Here is a 24,476-nt window from a genome sequence, read left to right on the forward strand (position 1 = left end):
TGTGAACCCGTAAAAGTTTGTCAGGGTTTTAGGTGACAAGACACATTTCTTCAGCCTCCTGAGGTTGAAGAGGCGCTGATGCGCCTTCTTCAGCACACTGCCCATGTGGGTGGACCATTTCAGTTTGTCTGATGTGTACGCCCAGGAACTTACATTTTTCCACCTTCTCCACTGCTGTCCCTTCGATGTGGATAGGGGGGGTGCTCCCTCTGCTGTTTCCTGAAGTCCACGATCATCTCCTTTGTTTTGTTGACATTGAGCGAGAGGTTGTTTTCCTGACACTACACTCCAAGTGCCCTCACCTCCTCCCTGTAGGTTGTCTCGTCATGGTTGGTAATCAAGCCTACCACTGTTGTGTCATCTGCAAACTTGGTGATTGAGTTGGAGGCGTGCATGGCCATGCAGTCGTGGGTGAACAAGGAGTACAGGAGGGGCTGAGCACGCACCCTTGTGTGGCCCCAGTGTTGAGGGTCAGTGAAGTCGAGGTGTTGTTTCCTAACTTCACCACCTGGGGGCGGCCCGTCAAAGTCCAGGACCCAGTTGCACAGGGTGGGGTTGAGACCCAGGGCCTCAAGCTTAATGATGAACTTGGAGGGTACTATGGTGCTGAGCTATAGTCCGCTATATAACCAGCTATAACCAGTGGCACAGTTAGATCAAAATGAGAGTTTTAACAATTTTTTGAGGCAAAACAGTGTTTACTTACAATTACAATGACTACAAACAATGGAGTAAAACACGTTTATATTCTGGGTTCTCATGGAGTGTGAGAGTTGAACTGAGCTCATAAGGCATTTATATGTTATACTCTTCAAGAATCAATTGGTATATATAATCAATGTAACACTAAAAAAATGGATGTACCAATCACAGATTGACCCTTTAGGATGCATTAGAACATCCATATCCCCATAGTGACTGTGGAGGGGGCATTAGAACATCCATATCTCCATAGTGACTGTGGAGGAGGCATTATAACATCCATCTCTCCATAGAGTGACTGTGGAGGAGGCATTAGAACATCCATATCTCCATAGTGACTGTGGAGGAGGCATTAGAACATCCATCTCTCCATAGAGTGACTGTGGAGGAGGCATTAGAACATCCATATCTCCATAGTGACTGTGGAAGAGGCATTAGAACATCCATCTCTCCATAGAGTGACTGTGGAGGAGGCATTAGAACATCCATATCTCCATAGTGACTGTGGAGGAGGCATTAGAACATCCATATCTCCATAGAGTGACTGTGGAGGAGGCATTATAACATCCAGCTCTCCATAGTGACTGTGAAGGAGGCATTAGAACAACCATCTCTCCATAGTGACTGTGGAGGAGGCATTAGAACATCCATCTCTCCATAGAGTGACTGTGGAGGATGCATTAGAACATCCATATCTCCTTAGTGACTGTGGAGGAGGCATTAGAACATCCATATCTCCATAGAGTGACTGTGGAAATGGCATTAGAACATCCATCTCTCCATAGTGACTGTGGAGGAGGCATTAGAACATCCATATCTCCATAGAGTGACGGTGGAGGAGGCATTAGAACATCCATATCTCCATGGTGACTGTGGAGGAGGCAGTTGAACATCCATATCTCCATAGTGACTGTGGAGGAGGCATTAGAACATCCATATCTCCGTAGAGTGACTGTGGAAGAGGCATTAGAACATCCATATCTCCGTAGAGTGACTGTGGAAGAGGCATTAGAACATCCATATCTCCATAGAGTGACTGTGGAAGAGGCATTAGAACATCCATATCTCCATAGTGACTGTGGAGGAGGCATTAGAATATCCATATATCCATAGAGTGACTGTGGAAGAGGCATTAGAACATCCATATCTCCATAGTGACTGTGGAGGAGGCATTAGAACATCCATATATCCATAGAGTGACTGTGGAAGAGGCATTAGAACATCCATCTCTCCATAGTGACTGTGAAGGAGGCATTAGAACATTCATATCTCCATAGAGTGACTGTGAAGGAGGTTATTAGAGAGTGTTAACAGACTAAACATGTTACAGAGTTCATTAATAGTCACACACATCTCTCTGCCTGTCTCTCTGCCTCTCTCACCAAGACTCTTACACTCTCCCCTCTCTCTTCCTCCTACCCCTCTCTGCCTCTCTCTCTGCCTTCTGTTTCTATCTTTCTTCCTTTCTGTCACAGACACAGTGTGATGAGGGGGTGGTGTGTGTGTGTCAGGATTGATGGATGGTGGGGTCGTCAGCTCTCAGGGTTTTCCTGCTAGACGCCGCTGAACTGTTACTGTATGTGACAGCCCCTGGTCATACACACGCACACGCATGACAGTCACGCACGACACAGTCACGCACCGGCACAGGCGCACACACACATTAGGGGAAGTGACATGTTAATGGAAGTTAAAACGTTGTAATGGCTGAGCCTGGTGTGAGCAGGGAGCCCTGGTGTTTACTCCTGCGACACACACACATACACATACTCACACACAAATACCAGAGAGCACAGATCAGTCAGCCCTGATACACATACTCACACACAAATACCAGAGAGCACAGATCAGTCAGCCCTGGTGTTTACTCCTGCGCACACACACATCATACACATACTCACACACAAATACCAGAGAGCACAGATCAGTCAGCCCTGGTGTTTCCCCTGCGACACAGACACATACACATACTCACACACAAATACCAGAGAGCACAGATCAGTCAGCCCTGGTGTTTGGCCCTGCGCTCCGACATGTCGCTTCTCATCACTGTCTAACTCTGAGAATGCTTCTCCTCCTCTTCCCCTCCTCTCCTCCTCCCTTCTTCCTTTCCTCTTCCCCTCCTCCTCCCCTCTTCCCCTCTTCCCCTCCCCCTCTCCTCTCCTCCCCTCCTCCTCTACTCTCCTCCCCTCCTTCTCTACTCTTCCCCTCCTCCTCCCCTCCTCTTCCTCTCCTCTTCCCCTCCTCCCCTCCTCTCTTCTTCCCCTCCTTCTCTCATCTCCTCCCCTCCTATTCCTCTCCTCTTCCTCTCCTCCTGTCCTGTTCCCCTCCTCCTCTCCTCTTCCCCTCCTCCTCCCATCTTCCTCTCCTCCCCTCTTCCTCTCCTCTTCCTCTCCTCCTGTCCTCTTCCCCTCCTCCTCTCCTCTTCCCCTCCTCCTCCCATCTTCCTCTCCTCCTCCCATCTTCCTCTCCTCCTCCCATCTTCCTCTTCCCCTCCTCCTCTCCTTGGCCTCATCCTGCCTGGTGTCAATAGTATAGGCTGGTGGTGGTGGTGGAATGGCGTGGAAAATGTTTTCCAGCAGATATTAACTCCCTTGATACCAATTGAGCAATGTTTCCATGCCCCGTTCTGGAGGCAAAGGGGGTCCGACCCGGTACAAGATGGGTATACCTAAAAACTGGCCTGGTACTAGATGGGTGTACTAATAAACTGGCCTGGTACTAGATGGGTATACCTAATAAACTGGCCTAGTACTAGATGGGTGTACCTAATAAACTGGCCTAGTACTAGATGGGTGTACCTAATAAACTGGCCTGGTACTAGATGGGTATACCTAATAAACTGGCCTGTTGCTAGATGGGTGTACCTAATAAACTGGCCTAGTACTAGATGGGTATACCTAATAAACTGTCCGGTTACTAGATGGGTGTACCTAATAAACTGGCCTAGTACTAGATGGGTGTACCTAATAAACTGTCCGGTTACTAGATGGGTGTACCTAATAAACTGGCCTAGTACTATATGGGTGTACCGAAAACACTGGCCACAGAGTGTATCTGTGTTTTTATGAAAGACATTGATATGAACTGGTATATTAAGGTCTAATAACAGCTGTATATTAAACGTGAATTGTGATATCTATTGTTGTGTTACCACCTCATTTCTAGGCCCCACTGCCCAGGGCAAAATTATATTACCCATGCATCATCTCTCCTACCTCCCTCCCCGCTACTCTCCTCTCCTCTCCCCTCTCCTCCTCGCTACTCTCCTCTCCTTGTGTATGCGTGCGTGTGTATGTGGCCCTTAAACTCCCTGTCCTGCTCCCACACCACTTCATCTGTCTCGGCAATTACTATCATGTAGCCCGACATCCCCAAATCGGGTGCCATGCTGAGTGTGTGTGTGTGTGTGTGTGGTGTGTGTGTGTGTGTGTGTGTGTGTGTGTGTGTGTGTGTGTGTGTGTGTGTGTGTGTGTGTGTGTGTGTGTGTGTGTGTGTGTGTGTGTGTGTTGGATAATGTGTCCCAGTCAGTAGATGATAATATCATCATGTACAACACTCTGTTCTGGTGTTTTCATTCTGGAGAAGGAGATTTACTCAGAAAGATCTGGAAGGTTATAGATAGAGGTCTATGATTCAACACTATTAGTTGACTAATCGGTTTAAGTTTGTATTTATTTATTTATTTGTTTGTTTTGGTTGTTATTTAAAATCATTGTTTTAGCCATTGTTTAAATGGTCACGTTACTGTCATCTAATCTCACCCAGCCTCTCAGCCTTTCACTATCAAATCTTACCCAGCCTCTCAGCCTTTCACTATCAAATCTTACCCAGCCTCTCAGCCTTTCACTAATCTCACCCAGCCTCTGTCTTTCACTATCTAATCTCACCCAGCCTCTCAGCCTTTCACTAATCTCACCCAGCCTCTGCCTTTCACTATCTAATCTCACCCAGCCTCTCAGCCTTTCACTATCAAATCTCACCCAGCCACTCAGCTTTTCACTATCTAATCTCACCCAGACACTCAGCCTTTCACTATCAAATCTCATCCAGCCTCTCAGCCTTTCACTAATCTCACCCAGGCTCTCAGCCTTTCACTATCATATCTCACCCAGCCTCTCAGCCTTTCACTAATCTCACCCAGCCTCAGCCTTTCACTATCATATCTCACCCAGCCTCTCAGCCTTTCACTAATCTCACCCAGCCTCAGCCTTTCACTATCATTTCTCACCCAGCCTCTCAGCCTTTCACTAATCTCACCCAGCCTCAGCCTTTCACTATCATATCTCACCCAGCCTCTCAGCCTTTCAATAATATCACCCAGCCTCTCAGCCTTTCACTATCATATCTCACCCAGCCTCTCAGCCTTTCACTAATATCACCCAGCCTCTGTCTTTCACTATCAAATCTCACCCAGCCTCTCAGCCTATCACTATCATATCTCACCCCTCCTCTCAGCCTTTCACTATCAAATCTCACCCTTCCTCTCAGCCTTTCACTATCAAATCTCACCCTTCCTCTCAGCCTTTCACTATCTAATCTCACCCAGCCTCTCAGCCTTTCACTATCACTCCCCAGCCCTCGCCTCCACCCACCCCTCCTCTCAGCCTCCTTCACTCCCCACCCCAGCCTCCCTCACCCAGCCTCTGTTTTTCACTATCAAATCTCACCCTTCCTCTCAGCCTTTCACTTTCATATCTCACCCTGCCTCTCAGCCTTTCACTATAAAATGCCATCACTGCCCCTCTGGTGTAGCTTTTTACGACACACACACGTGCACTCAGACACACATGCACTCAGACACACGTGCACTCAGACACACGTGCACTCAGACACACGTGCACTCAGACACACGTGCACTCAGACACACGTGCACTCAGACACACATGCACGTTGTTCCATTAGAGTAGTAAATAATGAACCGAATAGGAGACCTTTCATTCAGATTCTGAAGCTCTGGCAGTAGAGTTGTGTTGTTTTACTTAGAGTTTAGAACAACACAGCTCTGTCTCTCTCTCTGTCTCTCTCTCTGTCTCTCTCTCTGTCTCTCTCTCTGTCTCTCTGTCCCTGTCTCTGTCTCTGTCTCTCTCTCTGTCTCTCTCTCTGTCTCTCTGCCTCGGTCTCTGTCTCTGTCTCTCTCTGTGTCTCTCTCTGTCCCTGTCTCTGTCTCTCTCGGTCTCTCTCTCTGTCTCTCTCTCTGTCTCTCTCTCTGTCTCTCTCTCTGTCTCTCTGCCTCGGTCTCTGTCTCTCTCTGTGTCTCTCTCTGTCCCTGTCTCTGTCTCTCTCTGTCTCTCTCTCTCTCTCTGTCCCTGTCTCTCTCTCTGTAACTGTCTCTGTCTCTCTCTCTGTCTCTGTCTCTGTCTCTGTCTCTGTCTCTCTCTCTGTCCCTGTCTCTGTCTCTCTCTGTCTCTCTCTCTGTCCCTGTCTCTGTCTCTGTCTCTCTCTCTGTCCCTGTCTCTCTCTCTCTGCCTCGGTCTCTGTCTCTCTCTCTCTCTTTTAACGAATCAACTCTTTTGATTTAATAGATAATAGGTTTGTTTATGGTTGTGTGAAGAGAAGGTTTTGTTGTGATGGAGTCGTCTGTCTGTAGACATTTAGTTTTTAGATTATTCACAGATGTTGCGGCCCTGTTTAAGTTTATTATGATGCATTATTTAGAGAGAGAGAGAGCAGAAGAGAGAACGGGAGAGGACGAGAGAAAGAGCGAGGGAGAGCGAAAGAGAGAGAAAGAGAGAGAGAGTCTGTTGTTTTTCTCCAATCAATTTAATTGATGTTTCATGAGAAGCTTTCAGATGCTTATAATTGATGCATTTCTTTCAGATTTTGTTTGACTTTCTGTGAGTAAGTGGCTTTTACATTTTCCTTTTTTGCAGAAGAACATTCATGAGCTTATGTGGTCATTTTTATTTCATTTTGGCTGTGTCACTGGGTACAATAACAAACAAGCAAACTATTTGAGGAAATACAAGCTCAGATGATTTTCGACTTTAACTAACTTCGTTTTTAGTGAATTGTTTGCCCTAATTCATTAATGAATTACTATCGAATTGACATTAGGTTACACTTTATTCGTTTAAAACTTTGTTCATGATGTGTAACAATCCAAATTGCATTGGTAGATGTTTACAATAATTAGTTAAATCGACCCTTTGCTGCATCTTCTCTTTACCATCTCTGTTGAGCAGCCAGGCCCCCAGAAACACTTCCGTTCAGCTCTCACCAGTCCAGGCGCCCCAGCCCAAAACACGGCTCCCTGATCTGATCGGTGAGTCACCGTCACTTCTCCTGGTCCTCCGCAGCATCCTTCTCCTCTCCGTGACACACACACACACACACACACACACACACACACACACACACACACACACACACACACACACACACACACACACACACACACACACACCACACACACACACAGTGGCTATGGCTGAGTCCCTTTATAATAGTGAAAGTGTGCAAGGGAGGTTGGGTTAGTGTTTTGGCAGGGGTAGAAGTCGGTCGTTGGATGATGGCCCGGGAAGAACCGGTAACGGGAAAAGACAGTCAGCATATAACAGAGCCCGGTGGCAGAGAAGTTCATCTGACTGAGAGAGAGAGAGAGAGAGAGAGAGAGAGAGAGAGAGAGAGAGAGAGAGAGCTTGCAACATTTACAGTGGGCACGAGATGCACACAGGCATTCTATTTCCTTCCTCCATACACACAAACTCACATTCTCTCATAGCTCTGTAGCAGGCGGGCGGCTTCGGCACGCCATATCTTCACACACACGCGCGCGCACTGCAGCCAGTGCGCACACACGGACACACACAAACTCTCTTCGTCGGCTTTCCTCTGCACGCGAAAGGCTGTCCCACTCAGCGCGCACTCGACGTGACCGTTATTCTATTGCGCAAGACACGGGACAGTCCGGGCTCTGAAAATAAATCCACACAACAACCCGGTGAACGTTAAACCTCGGCTGACATCGTTAAAGAAATAACGGGACCGGGCCCACGGCACTGCATTTCAGCACGCGGACAGAAACATACAGACAGACAGAGACAGACAGACAAACCGGGTTCAGGCATCGGGACTCACGCGCTGCATGCGAGCACTGTACGCCGCCTCCGCGCACAGAATGCAGCATCCCCTGACGGGAGGAACGTGCGTGGCGATGCCCAACGTAGACATGTGTCCTCAACTGTCCTGCGCTGCTCTCACCTTTATGTACCTCCAGCAGGTGAGTGGCTGGGCTGCGTGTGTGTGTGTGTGTGTGTTGTGTGATTTTGCTCCAGTTGAGAAAAATATCTCTAGATCGTGGGAAAATGGTGCTGCACTATTTGTATATGACAAAATATGCTTGTGGCCTATATTCATGACTATATTACATCAGTCATGTTTCTATATGAGGAAATATGTCTATATTACATCAGTCATGTTTTATATGAGGAAATATGTCTATATTACATCAGTCATGTTTCTATATGAGGAAATATGTCTATATTACATCAGTCATGTTTTATATGAGGAAATATGTCTATATTACATCAGTCATGTTTCTATATGAGGAAATATGTCTATATTACATCAGTCATGTTTTATATGAGGAAATATGTCTATATTACATCAGTCATGTTTCTATATTAGGAAATATGTCTAGATTACATCAGTCATGTTTTATATGAGGAAATATGTCTATATTACATCAGTCATGTTTTATATGAGGAAATATGTCTATATTACATCAGTCATGTTTTATGTGAGTAAATATTGATGACTATATTACACCAGTTATATTTTATGTGAGGAAATATTCATGTTTTTAGTCTATATTACATCAGTCATGTTTTATGTGAGGAAATATTCATGTTTTTAGTCTATATTATATCAGTCATGTTTTATGTGAGGAAATCTTCATGTTTTTAGTCTATATTACATCAGTCATGTTTTATGTGAGGAAATATTCATGACTATATTACAATAGTTAGCCTGTCTCAGTATAGGCCTAGGCTAAACTAGATTATTCTATGCTGATTTTCATATGGTTTTGATACTATCTTGATTATTGTTTCAATATGGTTTGTTAGTATCTTGGTTATTGTTTGTAACACAGGGAAACATCTAATTCGGGATTCTCTGTAAACAAAGATTAAATCCATTTTATGAAATGCAGTCCGAGATGAAATGTGGAGACTAGGACCATCTAGCTATATTGTACCTGTGGTCAAATGTGGCCATGTGTGTGTTAGTGTGTTGAGCTACCGTCATGTTAGTGTGTTGAGCTACCGTCATGTTAGTGTGTTGAGCTACCATCATGTTAGTATGTTGACCTACCATCATGTTAGTATGTTGACCTACCATCATGTTAGTATGTTGACCTACCATCATGTTAGTATGTTGAGCTACCGTCATGTTAGTGTGTTGACCTACCATCATGTTAGTATGTTGACCTACCGTCATGTTAGTGTGTTGACCTACCATCATGTTAGTGTGTTGACCTACCGTCATGTTAGTATGTTGAGCTACGTCATGTTAGTATGTTGACCTACCGTCATGTTAGTATGTTGACCTACCATCATGTTAGTATGTTGACCTACCATCATGTTAGTATGTTGACCTACCATCATGTTAGATGCTGTGTTCTGTAAACAATGTGTAGTCTTAACCATGACAACTAAGCATACACTCAGTGGCTTGTTTATTAGGGAAAACCAATTGGGTATAGGGTAGGACCCCCCTTTGCCTCCAGAACAGCCTGAATTCTTCAGGGCATTCTACAAGCTGTCGGAAACATTCCACAGTGATGTTGGTCCATGCTTGCTGCAGATTGGACGGCGGTACATTCATGCTGCCAACAGGCCGTTGAATCTCATCCCAAAGATGTTCTATTGGGTTTGGTCAGCAACAATGTTCAGATACGTTGTGGCGTTCAACCCTTGATCAACTGGCATCTGGGGCGGCAGGAAGCCTAGTGGTTAGAGCATTGGGCCAGTAACCGGAAGGTTGCTGGATCAAATCCCTGAGCTGACAAGGTCAAAGTCTGTCATTCTGCCCCTGAGCAAGGCAGTTAACCCACTGTTCCCCGGGCCACCGAAGACGTGGATGTCGACTAAGGCAGCTCCCTGCACCTCTCTGATTCAGAGTGGTTGAGTTAAATGTGAAAGACACATTTCAGTTGAATACATTCAGTTGGACAACTGACTATCCGCCCACCACCCCCTTTTATTAAGTGACCTAACGTGTGCCAGGAAAACATTCCCCACACCAGTACACCACCACCACCACGTACCACCACCACCACCACCACCACCAGCCTGTACTGTTGACACCAGGCAGGATGGGGCCATGGACTAATGCTGCTTACACCAAATCCTGACTCTGCCATCAGCCTGTACTGTTGACACCAGGCAGGATGGGGCCATGGACTCATGCTGCTTACACCAAATCCTGACTCTGCCATCAGCCTGTACTGTTGACACCAGGCAGGATGGGGCCATGGACTCATGCTGCTTACACCAAATCCTGACTCTGCCATCAGCCTGTACTGTTGACACCAGGCAGGATGGGGCCATGGACTCATGCTGCTTACGCCAAATCCTGACTCTGCCATCAGCATGACGTAACAGGAAGTGAGATTCGTAGGACCAGACACCCGGATTCGTCGGACCAGGATTCATCCACTCCTCAATTGTCCAGTGTTGGTGATCGCGTGCCCAGTTCTTGTTTGTAGCTGATAGGAGTTGAACCTGGTGTGGTCGTCTGCTGCAATAGCCCATCCGTGACAAGGACCGAGGAGTTGCCCGTTCTGAGATGCGTTGTACTGCTCTGTTATTTGGCTGTTTGTGGTCTGCCTGTTAGCTTGCACCATTCTTGCCATTCTCCTTCATCAATGAGCTGTTTTCGCCCAAAGGACCGCCGCTGACTGGATGTTTTTTGATTGTCGCACCATTCTCGGTAAACCTTAGACACTGTCGTGTGTGAAAAGCCCAGGAGGGAAGACATCTCTGAGATTCTGGATCCGGTCCGCCTGGCACAGATGATCATACCACGCTCAAAGACGCTTAGGTCACTGGTTTTGCACATTTTTACATTTGATGGAACAGTAACTGAATGCCTTGGTGCCTGTCTGCCTGCTTTATACACTGCTCAAAAAAATAAAGGGAACACTAAAATAACACATCCTAGATCTGAATGAATGAAATAATCTTATTAAATACTTTTTTCTTTACATAGTTGAATGTGCTGACAACAAAATCACACAAAAATAATCAATGGAAATCCAATTTATCAACCCATGGAGGTCTGGATTTGGAGTCACACTCAAAATTAAAGTGGAAAACCACACTACAGGCTGATCCAACTTTGATGTAATGTCCTTAAAACAAGTCAAAATGAGGCTCAGTAGTGTGTGTGGCCTCCACGTGCCTGTATGACCTCCCTACAACGCCTGGGCATGCTCCTGATGAGGTGGCGGATGGTCTCCTGAGGGATCTCCTCCCAGACCTGGACTAAATCATCCGCCAACTCCTGGACAGTCTGTGGTGCAACGTGGCGTTGGTGGATGGAGCGAGACATGATGTCCCAGATGTGCTCAATTGGATTCAGGTCTGGGGAACGGGCGGGCCAGTCCATAGCATCAATGCCTTCCTCTTGCAGGAACTGCTGACACACTCCAGCCACATGAAGTCTAGCATTGTCTTGCATTAGGAGGAACCCAGGGCCAACCGCACCAGCATATGGTCTCACAAGGGGTCTGAGGATCTCATTTCGGTACCTAATGGCAGTCAGGCTACCTCTGGTGAGCACATGGAGGGCTGTGCGGCCCACCAAAGAAATGCCACCCCACACCATGACTGACCCACCGCCAAACCGGTCATGCTGGAGGATGTTGCAGGCAGCAGAACGTTCTCCACGGTGTCTCCAGACTGTCACGTCTGCCACATGTGCTCAGTGTGAACCTGCTTTCATCTGTGAAGAGCACAGGGCGTCAGTGGCGAATTTGCCAATCTTGGTGTTCTCTGGCAAATGCCAAACGTCCTGCACGGTGTTGGGCTGTAAGCACAACCCCCACCTGTGGACGTCGGGCCCTCATACCACCCTCATGGAGTCTGTTTCTGACCGTTTGAGCAGACACATGCACATTTGTGGCCTGCTGGAGGTCATTTTGCAGGGCTCTGGCAGTGCTCCTCCTGCTCCTCCTTGCACAGGTAGCGGTCCTGCTGCTTGGTTGTTGCCCTCCTACGGCCTCCTCCACGTCTCCTGATGTACTGGCCTGTCTCCTGGTAGCGCCTCCATGCTCTGGACACTACGCTGACAGACACAGCAAACCTTCTTGCCACAGCTCGCATTGATGTGCAATCCTGGATGAGCTGCACTACCTGAGCCACTTGTGTGGGTGGTAGACTCCGTCTCATGCTACCACTAGAGTGAAAGCACCGCCAGCATTCAAAAGTGACCAAAACATCAGCCAGGAAGCATAGGAACTGAGAAGTGGTCTGTGGTTACCATCCACAGAACCACTCCTTTATTGGGGGTGTCTTGCTAATTGCCTATAATTTCCACCTGTTGTCTATTCCATTTGCACAACAGCATGTGAAATGTATTGTCAATCAGTGTTGCTTCCTAAGTGGACAATTTGATTTCACAGAAGTGTGATTGACTTGGAGTTACATTGTGTTGTTTAAGTTGTTTAAGCTTTTTTGACACATTTGACATTATATAGAATAATATACTCTCTCTCCCCCTCTCGCTCTCCATCTCTCATTCCCTTTCTCTCTCAGCTGGCTCAACCATAAACCTCTAGTGACATTCCTAACCTTTGCCTCAGCCGATACAAATTACATTATGCCACCAGTTAATTGCTTTTATATCTGGAGGAAAGAACATCCATTTTTAATCCAGTAGTATTGTCTCTAGATAGAACATCCATTATTTAACCCAGTAGTATTGTCTCTAGATAGAACATCCATTCTTTAACCCAGTGGTATTGTCGGTAGATAGAACATCCATTATTTAACCCAGTGGTATTGTCTCTAGATAGAACATCCATTCTTTAACCCAGTGGTATTGTCTCTAGATAGAACATCCATTATTTAACCCAGTGGTATTGTCTCTAGATTGGATATTGTTCTATCTAGAGACAATACCACTGGGTTAAATAATGGATGTTGTTCTTTCTTTAACCCAGTGGTATTGTCTCTAGATAGATCAAGATTAATACAGAGAGAGAAATTGATAGATTAATACAGAGGGAGATGAATGGATACAAAGAGATATACATATATACAGAGATAGCTAAAACATATACATTAATACAGATAGAGATAATTAGATGAATACAAAGAGAGATACAGAGATACATTCATGCAGAGATAGATAAATACATACATTTATACAGAGAGAGATAAGTAAATACATTCATACAGAGAGATATACATTGATATGTTAATACACAGAGAGATAAAAAGATACATTAATACAGAGAGAGATACATAGAATCATTAATACACAGAGATAAATAGATACATTACTAAAGAGAGACATACACAGAGAGATAAATAGATACATTAATTCAGAGAGAGATAAATAGATACATTAATACAGAGAGCGATAAATAGATACATTAATACAGAGAGAGATACATAGATTGTCACGTCCTGACCAGTAAAAGGGGTTATTTGTCATTGTAGTTTGGTCAGGGCATGGCAGGCGGTGTTTGTTTTGTGTGTTTCGGTGTTTATATTCTATATTTTCTATTTCTATGTGCATATCTAGTTTACTATTTCTATGTTGGGTTTTTGGCAATGACCTCCAATTAGAGGCAGCTGGTTGTCGTTGTCTCTAATTGGAGGCCATATTTAGTTGAGTTTGTTTTCACTTGTGTTTTTTGTGGGTGGTTGTTTTCCTGTATAGCCTGTGTTGCCTTACGTAACCGTTTCGTCGTTTTGTTAATTTTGTTCAAGTGTTATCTTTAAATAAATTAAGAAGATGAGCACTTTACCCGCTGCGCCTTGGTCCAATCCTTACGACGCCTATGACATAGATACATTAATATAGAGAGACAAATATATACATTAATAAAGAGAGAGATAAATAGATACATTAATACAGAGAGATATACATAGATCGATTGTTTTCATCATGAAAGGGAGGATGAAAGAGAAAAAATATGATCAAGAAGAAATCTTTGGTGAAATCAGTATCTAAATGAATAGATATGTGCTTGAACAGAGTTCCTCTGCTAGACACACACACACACACGATTAAAACTACTGTTGTTATCATTACCAGTGAAGTGAATTGAAAAGTGTGTAATGAGATTAGTAGTGAAATGTACACAGACAGATACATTGGGTAGATTAGTAGTGAAATGTACACAGACAGATCCACTGGGTAGATTAGTAGTGAAATGTACACAGACAGATCCACTGGGTAGATTAGTAGTGAAATGTACACAGACAGATCCACTGGGTAGATTAGTAGTGAAATGTACACAGACAGATCCACTGGGTAGATTAGTAGTGAAATGTACACAGACAGATCCACTGGGTAGATTAGTAGTGAAATGTACACAGACAGATCCATTGGTTAGATTTCTAATCAGATTTCCCATCTTCTCTCTACTCAGATTGTCATCTCTGGAATCGACAGATACACTACAGCTTGGCCACAGCTCACAGAGAGGCACTTAATGGAATAGAATAGACCAGAAAAGAACAGAATAGAATAGAGCAGTATAGAACAGAACACAATAGAACAGAACAGTATAGAACTGTATAGAACATAATATAATATAACAGAACAGAATAGAACACAACAGAACAGTATAGAGCTGTATACATCATAATATAATAGAACAGTATAGAACAGAATAGAACACAACAGAACAGTATAGAGCTGTATAGAACATAATATAATAGAACAATATAGAACAGAACAGAACAGTATAGAGCTGTACAGAACATAATAGAACAGAACAGTATAGAACAGAAGTGTATAGAACAGAACAAAGTAAATAGAACAGAATAGAGTTGAACAGAACAGAGCTGTATAGAACATAATATAATAGAACAATATAGAACAGAACAGTATAGAGCTGTATAGAACATAATATAATAGAACAATATAGAACATAATAGAACAGAACAGAAGAGTATAGAACAGAACAAAATAGTAGAGAATGGAATAGAACACTATAGAACAGTATAGAACAGAATCAAATAGAACAGTATAGAGCATAATAGAATAGAACAGAATAGAACAGTATAGAACAGAACATATCAGTATGGAACAGAATAGAACATAATATATCAGTATAGAACAGACTGGAAATGTATGGAATAGAATAGAACAGAATATAATAGAACAGTATAGAACAGTATAGAACAGAACAGAACAGTATAGAATAGAACACAATAGAATAGAACACAATAGAACAGTTTAGAACAGAATATAACAGTATAGAACAGAAAATAACAGTATAGAATAGAACATAATAGAATAGAACAATATAGAACAGTTTAGAACAGGATATAATAGAACAGAATACATCAGTATAGAACAGAAGAGAAAGGTATGGTATAGAACAGTATAGAACAGATTAGAAAGGTATGGTATAGAATAGAACAGTATAGAACAGATTAGAAAGGTATGGTATTGAATAGAACAGTATAGAACAGATTAGAAAGGTATGGTATAGAATAGAACAGTGTAGAACAGAATAGAACAAAATAGAACAGTAGAGAACAGAATAGAAAATTGTAGAACATAACAGAACACAATAGAATATAACAGAATAGAACCGTATAGAACTGAATAGAATAGAACCGGATAGAATAAAACAGTGTAGAGCAGAACAGAATAGATTGTGTGATTAAAGTCGCACAAAACATGTCATAGTTTGGGGATTTTAAATGTTACTACATGGACTTGTCTTCTGAATACACACTCTCCATTTGTTTGAAGTAGAGGTTTCAAAGGAGATAATCTCTGTTCTCTTAAATGTGAGATCGTTTCAAAGCATTAGACTTCACTGGATACGTCATATTACAAGGCAGTTCATGTATATCTACTATTTTCTCCCCTTTTCACTTTTCTTCATCTGATGTTTTATTTACCTGGAAAGATCAGGGTGATGTGTCTCTAGTATGGTTCTGGAACAAACACAAATATTGGAGAATCAGATCTGTTATTTTTTTAAATAATAATAATAATTATTTAAAAAATTATATTTTGAGTTTAAGGCACCTGGTATTCCCAGACGTTCTCCCTGTACTAACTAGGCCTGACTCTGAACAGACGTTCTCGCTGTACTAACCAGGCCTGACTCTGAACAGGCGTTCTCCCTGTACTAACCAGGCCTGACTCTGAACAGACGTTCTCCCTGTACTAACCAGGCCTGACTCTGAACAGACGTTCTCCCTGTACTAACCAGGCCTGACTCTGAACAGACGTTCTCCCTGTACTAACCAGGCCTGACTCTGAACAGACGTTCTCCCTGTACTAACCAGGCCCGACTCTGAACAGACGTTCTCCCTGTACTAACCAGGCCCGACTCTGAACAGACGTTCTCCCTGTACTAACCAGGCCTGACTCTGAACAGACGTTCTCCCTGTACTAACCAGGCCTGACTCTGAACAGACGTTCTCCCTGTACTAACCAGGGCCGACTCTGAACAGACGTTGTCCCTGTACTAACCAGGCCTGACTCTGAACAGACGTGTTCAAAGGGATTTGGCCACAAGTGTATTTGTTTACCCCATTTTCTCCCTGAATTTGGTCCCTTGGCTCATCTCTGCAACTCCTCAATGGGCTTGGGAGAGGCGAAGGTGAAGTCATGGGTCCTCTGAAACATGACCCGCCTGGCTGCCTTATCACACCGCCTGCTTGACTTGGATGTCAGCCACCCCAATGTGTTGGAGGAAACCCTGCTCGAATGACGACCAGAGTCAGCTTGCCGTCTGCCTGGCCCTTTTACAAGGAGTTGCTAGAGCACGATGAGCCAAGGAAAGCCCCACCGGCCAAACCCTCCCCTACCCCGGACAGTGCCGGCTGTGACAGCCTGGAATCAAACCCCTTTGACCACTGCGCCACCCAGGACCCCAGATCTGTTATTTTAAACAGTGTCTGAGATGAGAGATATCAGGATATCAGATCTGTTATTTTAAACAGTGTCTGAGACGAGAGATATCAGGGTGTCAGATCTGTTATTTTAAACAGTGTCTGAGATTAGATATCAGGGTGTCAGATCTGTTATTTTAAACAGTGTCTGAGATGAGATATCAGGGTGTCAGATCTGTTATTTTAAACCGTGTCTGAGATGAGATATCAGGGTGTCAGATCTATCAGGGTGTCAGATCTGTTATTTTAAACCGTGTCTGAGATGAGATATCAGGGTGTCAGATCTGTTCACACTTCAGTCTCATCAACCAGACATAATTACACTCTATTCCCCAGTTAGTGCACTTTGACAACGGCCCGTGTAGTAAGCAAATATGACATATTTCATACGTACATATTTTTGTACATGTGTATCATTTAGGATGTGGGACGTATCTATATTGCTATCAGATGTAATATTGATCGGTCTGCTGGTGCAAGTATGCCGTATAAACCATAGAAATATACTTTTACTGTTATACGTGTCGTTTAGGTGGTAGGTAGGCTATCACCCCCTCTTTTACGCTGCTGCTACTCTCTGTTTATAATCTATGCATAGTCACTTTAACTCCGGTGCCCCCGCACACTGACTCTGTACCGGTACCACCTGTATATAGCCTCGTTATTGTTATTTTACTGCTGCTATTTAATTATTTTTAATTTACATTTAATTTTCACTCCCATTTTTCCTTAACACTTATTGTTCTTAAAATTCCATTGTTGGTTAAGGTCTTGTAAGTACGTATTTCACTGTAAGGTCTACACCTGTTGTATTCGGCACATATGACACATTTGATTATCTCAAATATGAATATGTGATGGGTACAATAATCTGGTGTGAGTACTTACACTGATAATGCTGGAGAGACGAAGCAGGTACGGGGAGACAAACATTTAATATAGAACGGACATGGAACGAGACAGGAAGAGCGTCAGCACACGGGTAACACAAACAAAAAACAATGAATGCAGCAGCGGGGAACAGAGCTGGGGAACTGACAAATATAGGGGAGGAAATAAACAGGTGATGAATGAGTCCAGGTGAGTCCAATATCGCTGATGCGCGTGACGAGGGAAGGCAGGTGTGCGTAATGGACGATAGGAGTGCGTGATGCAGAGCGGGGGAGACGAAGGACAGACATGTGTATTTAACAATTATCCTTAATTAAACTGTGACATCATTTCCCCCCCTCCCTCCCCTGATGAATCAGACAGCTAATTTAACTCAGCATCCAGAATTATGTTTTCCAATTAACTTCTTTGTTAAAAGGTGGAGAGAGCTCCACGTTAATCTGCATTGACCCCATTTTGCCCCCCAAAAATTTGACATCACATACGCTGTTGTTACTGGCCAGCAGGGATGTTCTTGTCCCATCGCGCACTGGTGTCTCCTGTGGCGGGCCGGGCGCAGTGCACGCTGACACGGTCGCCAGGTGTACGGTGTTTCCTCCGACACGTTGGTGCGGCTGGCTTCCGGGTTAAGTGGGTATTGTGTCAAGAAGCAGTGCGGCTTGGTTGGGTTGTGTTTCGGAGGACGCATGGTTCTCGACCTTCGCCTCTCCCGAGTCAGTACGGGAGTTGCAGCGATGAGACAAGACTGTAACTACCAATTGGATACCATGAAATTGGGGAGAAAAAGGGGTAAAAATTGAATTAAATAAAAAGTCATAGTCAGTCGATCAGTAATATAATAATACTCATAACAAAATAGTTTCTTTCATCTAGTATGTGTAGAAACTATGAGAATAGAAAAGTTCAGAACTTTAGTGAAACATCACAGCACAGTTGTAAAATATGTTGGCAAATAGAAATCCAATATGGATGGTGTTAAGAGATAGATGGCAGGGGTTGAGTGGAGCTGAAGGGTGAGACTAAAAACAAACAAAAGATAACTATTGTAAAATAGATTGTACCCGTAAAATGTATATAGTATGTGTAAGCTGGAAGTAGAAGCCTAAATGGTGTTGTTCATTAGTTTTCTCCAATTAGGGGAGGGGTGGTAGGGCTGGAGGGTAATAAAGGAAATATATATATTTTTTAAACATGTATATTTTATATATTTGTACAAAAATATATGGGGGATTGGAAATTATGACGACAATTACATTGATGGAATTGAAAATCTATCATATATATATTATATATACATATATGTACAAAATATATGAATGTGTGATGGACACAATAAGCTGGTGTGAGTAATTACGCAGTGAGCGTGTGACATTTGAAATGACTGCAAATGTATATTTAACAATTATCCTTAATTAAACTGTGACATCATTTCCCCCCCCCCTCCCTCCCCTGATGAATCAGACAGCTAATTCAAGTCAGCATCCAGAATTATGTTTTCCAATTAACTCCTTTGTTAAAAGGTTGAGAGAGCTCCACGTTAATCTGCATTGACCCCATTTTTGACACTAACTTGTTTGAATCATCACACACGCTGCTGCGACTGTTTATTATATGTCCTTTTATTTCTAGTTATATGTACATATCTACCTCCATAACCTCGTATCCCTGCACATTGACTCGGTACTGGTACCCCATGTATACAGCCAAGTTATCGTTACTCATTGTGTATTTAATATTAGTTTTATTATTCTCTATTTTCTTTCTCTCTCAATTGTTGGGAAGGGCCCATAAGTAACCATTTCACTGTTAGTCTACACCTGTTGTTTACGAAGCTTATGACAATAACATTTGATTTTGATTTGATTTGATGAATGGTATCATTTAATAGGTAGAGAGCTCCACATTAATCAGATGAATGGTGCTGTGTGTTTCTGTGGGGTGATAATGTGGTAGTATACAGGTGGTGCTGTGTGTTTCTGTGGGGTGATAATGTGGTGGTATACAGGTGGTGCTGTGTGTTTCTGTGGGGTGATAATGTGGTAGTATACAGGTGGTGCTGTGTGTTTCTGTGGGGTGATAATGTGGTGGTATACAGGTGGTGCTGTGTGTTTCTGTGGGGTGATAATGTGGTAGTATACAGGTGGTGCTGTGTGTTTCTGTGGGGTGATAATGTGGTAGTATACTGGTGGTGCTGTGTGTTTCTGTGGGGTGATAATGCGGTAGTATACAGGTGGTGCTGTGTGTTTCTGTGGGGTGATAATGTGGTAGTATACTGGTGGTGGTGTATGTTCTGTATCCTTTAGCAGTTTTATTAGATATGCCTGAAGTTACAGACGGTTGGTCTCTCTGGCAAGTTGTTCTATCTGGCAGGTTAGTCTCTCTGGTTGGTTGGTCTCTCTGGCAGGTTGGTCTTTCTGGCAGGTTGGTCTCTCTGGCAGGTTGGTCTCTCTGGTTGGTTGGTCTCTCTGGCAGGTTAGTCTCTCTGGTTGGTTGGTCTTTCTGGTAGGTTGGTCTCTCTGGCAGGTTAGTCTCTCTGGTTGGTTGGTCTTTCTGGTAGGTTGGTCTCTCTGGCAGGTTGGTCTCTCTGGTAGGTTGGTCTCTCTGGCAGGTTGGTCTCTCTGGCAGGTTGGTCTCTCTGGCAGGTTGGTCTTTCTGGTAGGTTGGTCTCTCTGGCAGGTTGGTCTCTCTGGTAGGTTGGTCTCTCTGGCAGGTTGGTCTCTCTGGTAGGTTGGTCTCTCTGGTAGGTTGTGAAGGTGGACAGGGGGTGTTCCGAGTGTGTGTGTGTGTGTGTGCTGTCCTAACAGATCTGAGGTTATAGACTGTAAACACAGGACTGATGTCTGACGGGGGACCAGAGTGTGTTCTGTCCTTATAGATCTGAGGTTATAGACTGTAAACACAGGACTGATGTCTGACGGGGGACCAGAATGTGTGTGTGAAGTGTTTCTGTTTTCCTTCGCTGACATGGTGTGTATTCTACAGGGAAGAGATGTGGTACATCTGGTGATAAAGTAAGAATGTAGTCTGGTGTGTGTGTGTGTGTGTGTGTGTGTGTGTGTGTGTGTGTGTGTGTGTGTGTGTGTGTGTGTGTGTGTGTGTGGGTGTGTGTGTGTGTGGGTGGTGGGTGTTGTGTGGGTGTTTGTGCATGTGGGTTCGTGTTTGTATGTGTGGGTGCGTGTGTCCTACTGTGCTCTGCATGTGCCCATTTTGTCCCCCCTCCCCTCCTTCTCCATGGTGTAAGAACACAGAATCTCTATTCAGCCTACACGTATGACTGGAGATTGCGTGATAGGAGATAGAGGGATGAGATGGAGGGAGGGAGGGAGGGAGGAAGGGAGGGAGTGAGAGAGAGAGAATGAGAGAGAGAATGAGTGAGTTAGGGTTTCTCAAGATGGTGTACCTCTAGATTGTCTATCTCTAGATGGTGTAGTTCTAGATGGTGTAGTTCTAGAAGGTGTAGTTGTAGAATGTATATCTCTAGATGGTGTAGTTCTAGATGGTGTAGTTCTAGATGGTGTATCTCTAGGTAGTGTAGTTCTAGATGATGTAGTTCTAGAAGGTGTATCTCTAGATGGTGTAGTTATAGAATGTGTATCTCTAGATGGTGTAGTTCTATATGGTGTAGTTCTAGAAGGTTTATCTCTAGGTGGTGTAGTTCTAGAATGTGTATCTCTAGATGGTGTATTTCCATATGGTGTATCTCTAGATGGTGTAGTTCTAGAATGTGTATCTCTAGATGGTGTAGTTATATATGGTGTATCTCTAGATGGTGTAGTTCTAGATGGTGTATCTCCAGATGGTGTAGTTATTGAATGTGTATCTCGAGATGGTATAGCTCTAGATGGTGTAGTTCTAGAATGTGTATATCTATATGGTTTATCTCTAGATGGTGTATCTCTAGATGGTGTAGTTCTAGAAGGTTTATCTCTAGATGGTGTAGTTCTAGAATGTGTATCTCTATATGGTGTAGTTCTATATGGTGTAGTTCTAGATGGTGTATCTCTAGATAGTGTAGTTCTAGCTGGTGTAGTTCTAGAATGTGTATCTCTAGATGGTGTATTTCTAGGTGGTGCAGTTTTAGGTGGTGTAGTTCTAGAATGTGTATCTCTAGATGGTTTGTCTCTACATTGTTATTTCTAGATGGTGTAGTTCTAGATGGTGTAGTTCTAGTTCTGGATTGTACTGTGTATATTAGTCTGGTGTTGGGTAGTGTTGGTAGGGGCTGTATGGTGTATATTAGTCTGGTGTTAGTAAGGGTTGTATGGTGTATATTAGTCTGGTGTTGGTAGGGGATGTATGGTGTATATTAGTCTGGTGTTGGTAGTGTTGGTAGGGGTTGTATGGTGTATATTAGTCTAGTCTTGGTAGGGGTTGTATGGGTTGTATGGTGTATATTAGTCTGGTGTTGATAGGGGTTGTATGGTGTATATTAGTCTGGTGTTGATGGTGTTGGTATGGGTTGTATGGTGTATATTAGTCTGGTGTTGGTATGGGTAGTATGGTGTAAATTAGTCTGGTGTTGGTAGTGTTGGTAGAGGTTGTATGGTGTATATTAGTCTGGTGTTGGTATGGGTTGTATGGTGTATATTAGTCTGGTGTTGGTAGGAGTTGTATGGGTTGTATGGTGTATATTAGTCTGGTGTTGGTAGTGTTGGTATGGGTTGTATGGTGTATATTAATCTGGTGTTGGTAGTGTTGGTATGGGTTGTATGGTGTATATTAATCTGGTGTTGGTAGTGTTGGTAGGGGTTGTATGGTGTATATTAGTCTGGTGTTGGTAGGGGTTGTATGGTGTATATTAGTCTGGTGTTGGTAGGGGTTGTATGGTGTATATTAGTCTGGTGTTGGTAGTGTTGGTAGGGGTTGTATGGTGTATATTAGTCTGGTGTTGGTAGGGGTTGTATGGTGTATATTAGTCTGGTGTTGGTAGTGTTGGTAGGGGTTGTGTGGTGTATATTAGTCTAGTGTTGGTATGGGTAGTATGGTGTAAATTAGTCTGGTGTTGGTAGTGCTGGTAGGGGTAGTATGGTGTATATTAGTCTGGTGTTGGTAGCGTTGGTAGGGGTTGTGTGGTGTATATTAGTCTAGTGTTGGTAGGGGTAGTATGGTGTATATTAGTCTGGTGTTGGTAGTGTTGGTAGGGGTAGTATGGTGTATATTAGTCTGGTGTTGGTAGTGTTGGTAGGGGTTGTATGGTGTATATTAGTCTGGTGTTGGTAGTGTTGGTAGGGGTTGTATGGTGTAAATTAGTCTGGTGTTGGTAGGGGTTGTATGGTGTATATTAGTCTGGTGTTGGTAGTGTTGGTAGGGGTTGTATGGTGTATATTAGTCTGGTGTTGGTAGTGTTGGTAGGGGTTGTATGGTGTAAATTAGTCTGGTGTTGGTAGGGTTGGTAGGGGTTGTATGGTGTAAATTAGTCTGTTGTTGGTAGGGGTTGTATGGTGTATATTAGTCTGGTGTTGGTAGTGTTGGTAGGGGTTGTGTGGTGTATATTAGTCTGGTGTTGGTAGGGGTTGTATGGTGTATATTAGTCTGGTGTTGGTAGTGTTGGTAGGGGTTGTATAGTGTATATTAGTCTGGTGTTGGTAGTGTTGGTAGGGGTTGTATGGTGTAAATTAGTCTGGTGTTGGTAGGGGTTGTATGGTGTATATTAGTCTGGTGTTGGTAGTGTTGGTAGGGGTTGTATAGTGTATATTAGTCTGGTGTTGGTAGTGTTGGTAGGGGTTGTATGGTGTAAATTAGTCTGGTGTTGGTAGGGGTTGTATGGTGTATATTAGTCTGGTGTTGGTAGTGTTGGTAGGGGTTGTATAGTGTATATTAGTCTGGTGTTGGTAGGGGTTGTATGGGTTGTACAGTGTATATTAGTCTGGTGTTGGTAGTGTTGGTAGGGGTTGTATGTTGTATATTAGTCTGGTGTTGGTAGGGGTTGTATAGTGTATATTAGTCTGGTGTTGGTAGGGGTTGTATGGTGTATATTAGTCTGGTGTTGGTAGTGTTGGTAGGGGTTGTATGGTGTAAATTAGTCTGGTGTTGGTAGGGGTTGTATGGTGTATATTAGTCTGGTGTTGGTAGTGTTGGTAGGGGTTGTATGGTGTATATTAGTTTGGTGTTGGTAGGGGTTGTATGGTGTATATTAGTCTGGTGTTGGTAGGGGTTGTATGGTGTATGTTAGTATGGTGTTGGTAGTGTTGGTAGGGGTTGTATGGTGTAAATTAGTCTGGTGTTGGTAGGGGTTGTATGGTGTATATTAGTCTGGTGTTGGTAGTGTTGGTAGGGGTTGTATGTTGTATATTAGTCTGGTGTTGGTAGGGGTTGTATAGTGTATATTAGTCTGGTGTTGGTAGGGGTTGTATGGTGTATATTAGTCTGGTGTTGGTAGTGTTGGTAGGGGTTGTATGGTGTAAATTAGTCTGGTGTTGGTAGGGGTTGTATGGTGTATATTAGTCTGGTGTTGGTAGTGTTGGTAGGGGTTGTATGGTGTATATTAGTTTGGTGTTGGTAGGGGTTGTATGGTGTATATTAGTCTGGTGTTGGTAGGGGTTGTATGGTGTATGTTAGTATGGTGTTGGTAGTGTTGGTAGGGGTTGTATGGTGTAAATTAGTCTGGTGTTGGTAGGGGTTGTATAGTGTATATTAGTCTGGTGTTGGTAGGGGTTGTATGGTGTATGTTAGTATGGTGTTGGTAGTGTTGGTAGGGGTTGTATAGGTGTAAATTAGTCTGGTGTTGGTAGGGGTTGTATAGTGTATATTAGTATGGTGTTGGTAGGGGTTGTATGGTGTATA

The 24,476-nt window shown here is 43.5% G+C and overlaps 1 protein-coding gene across 5 annotated transcripts in view; it reads left to right on the plus strand.

Moving 5' to 3' along the window:
- Positions 1–24,476, plus strand: part of LOC106594842 (RNA binding protein fox-1 homolog 1) — a 743,212-nt gene that overhangs the window by 400,895 nt on the left and 317,841 nt on the right. The window contains exon 1 of one of the 5 annotated variants that reach the window (XM_082976287.1): positions 7,377–7,924. The exons of 1 other annotated variant lie outside the window; for it this stretch is intronic. In XM_082976287.1, the coding sequence (XP_082832413.1) occupies positions 7,790–7,924 (135 nt within the window). In that variant the 5' untranslated portion in view covers positions 7,377–7,789. Of the gene's footprint in view, positions 1–7,376; positions 7,925–24,476 lie in introns of those variants that run through there. 3 more of the 5 variants (XM_082976286.1, XM_082976291.1, XM_082976285.1) reach the window with 3 other exon arrangements.

This window comes from Salmo salar, chromosome 06, assembly GCF_965601325.2.
Source record: "Salmo salar chromosome 06, fSalSal1, whole genome shotgun sequence".
Lineage (NCBI taxonomy): Eukaryota > Metazoa > Chordata > Actinopteri > Salmoniformes > Salmonidae > Salmo > Salmo salar.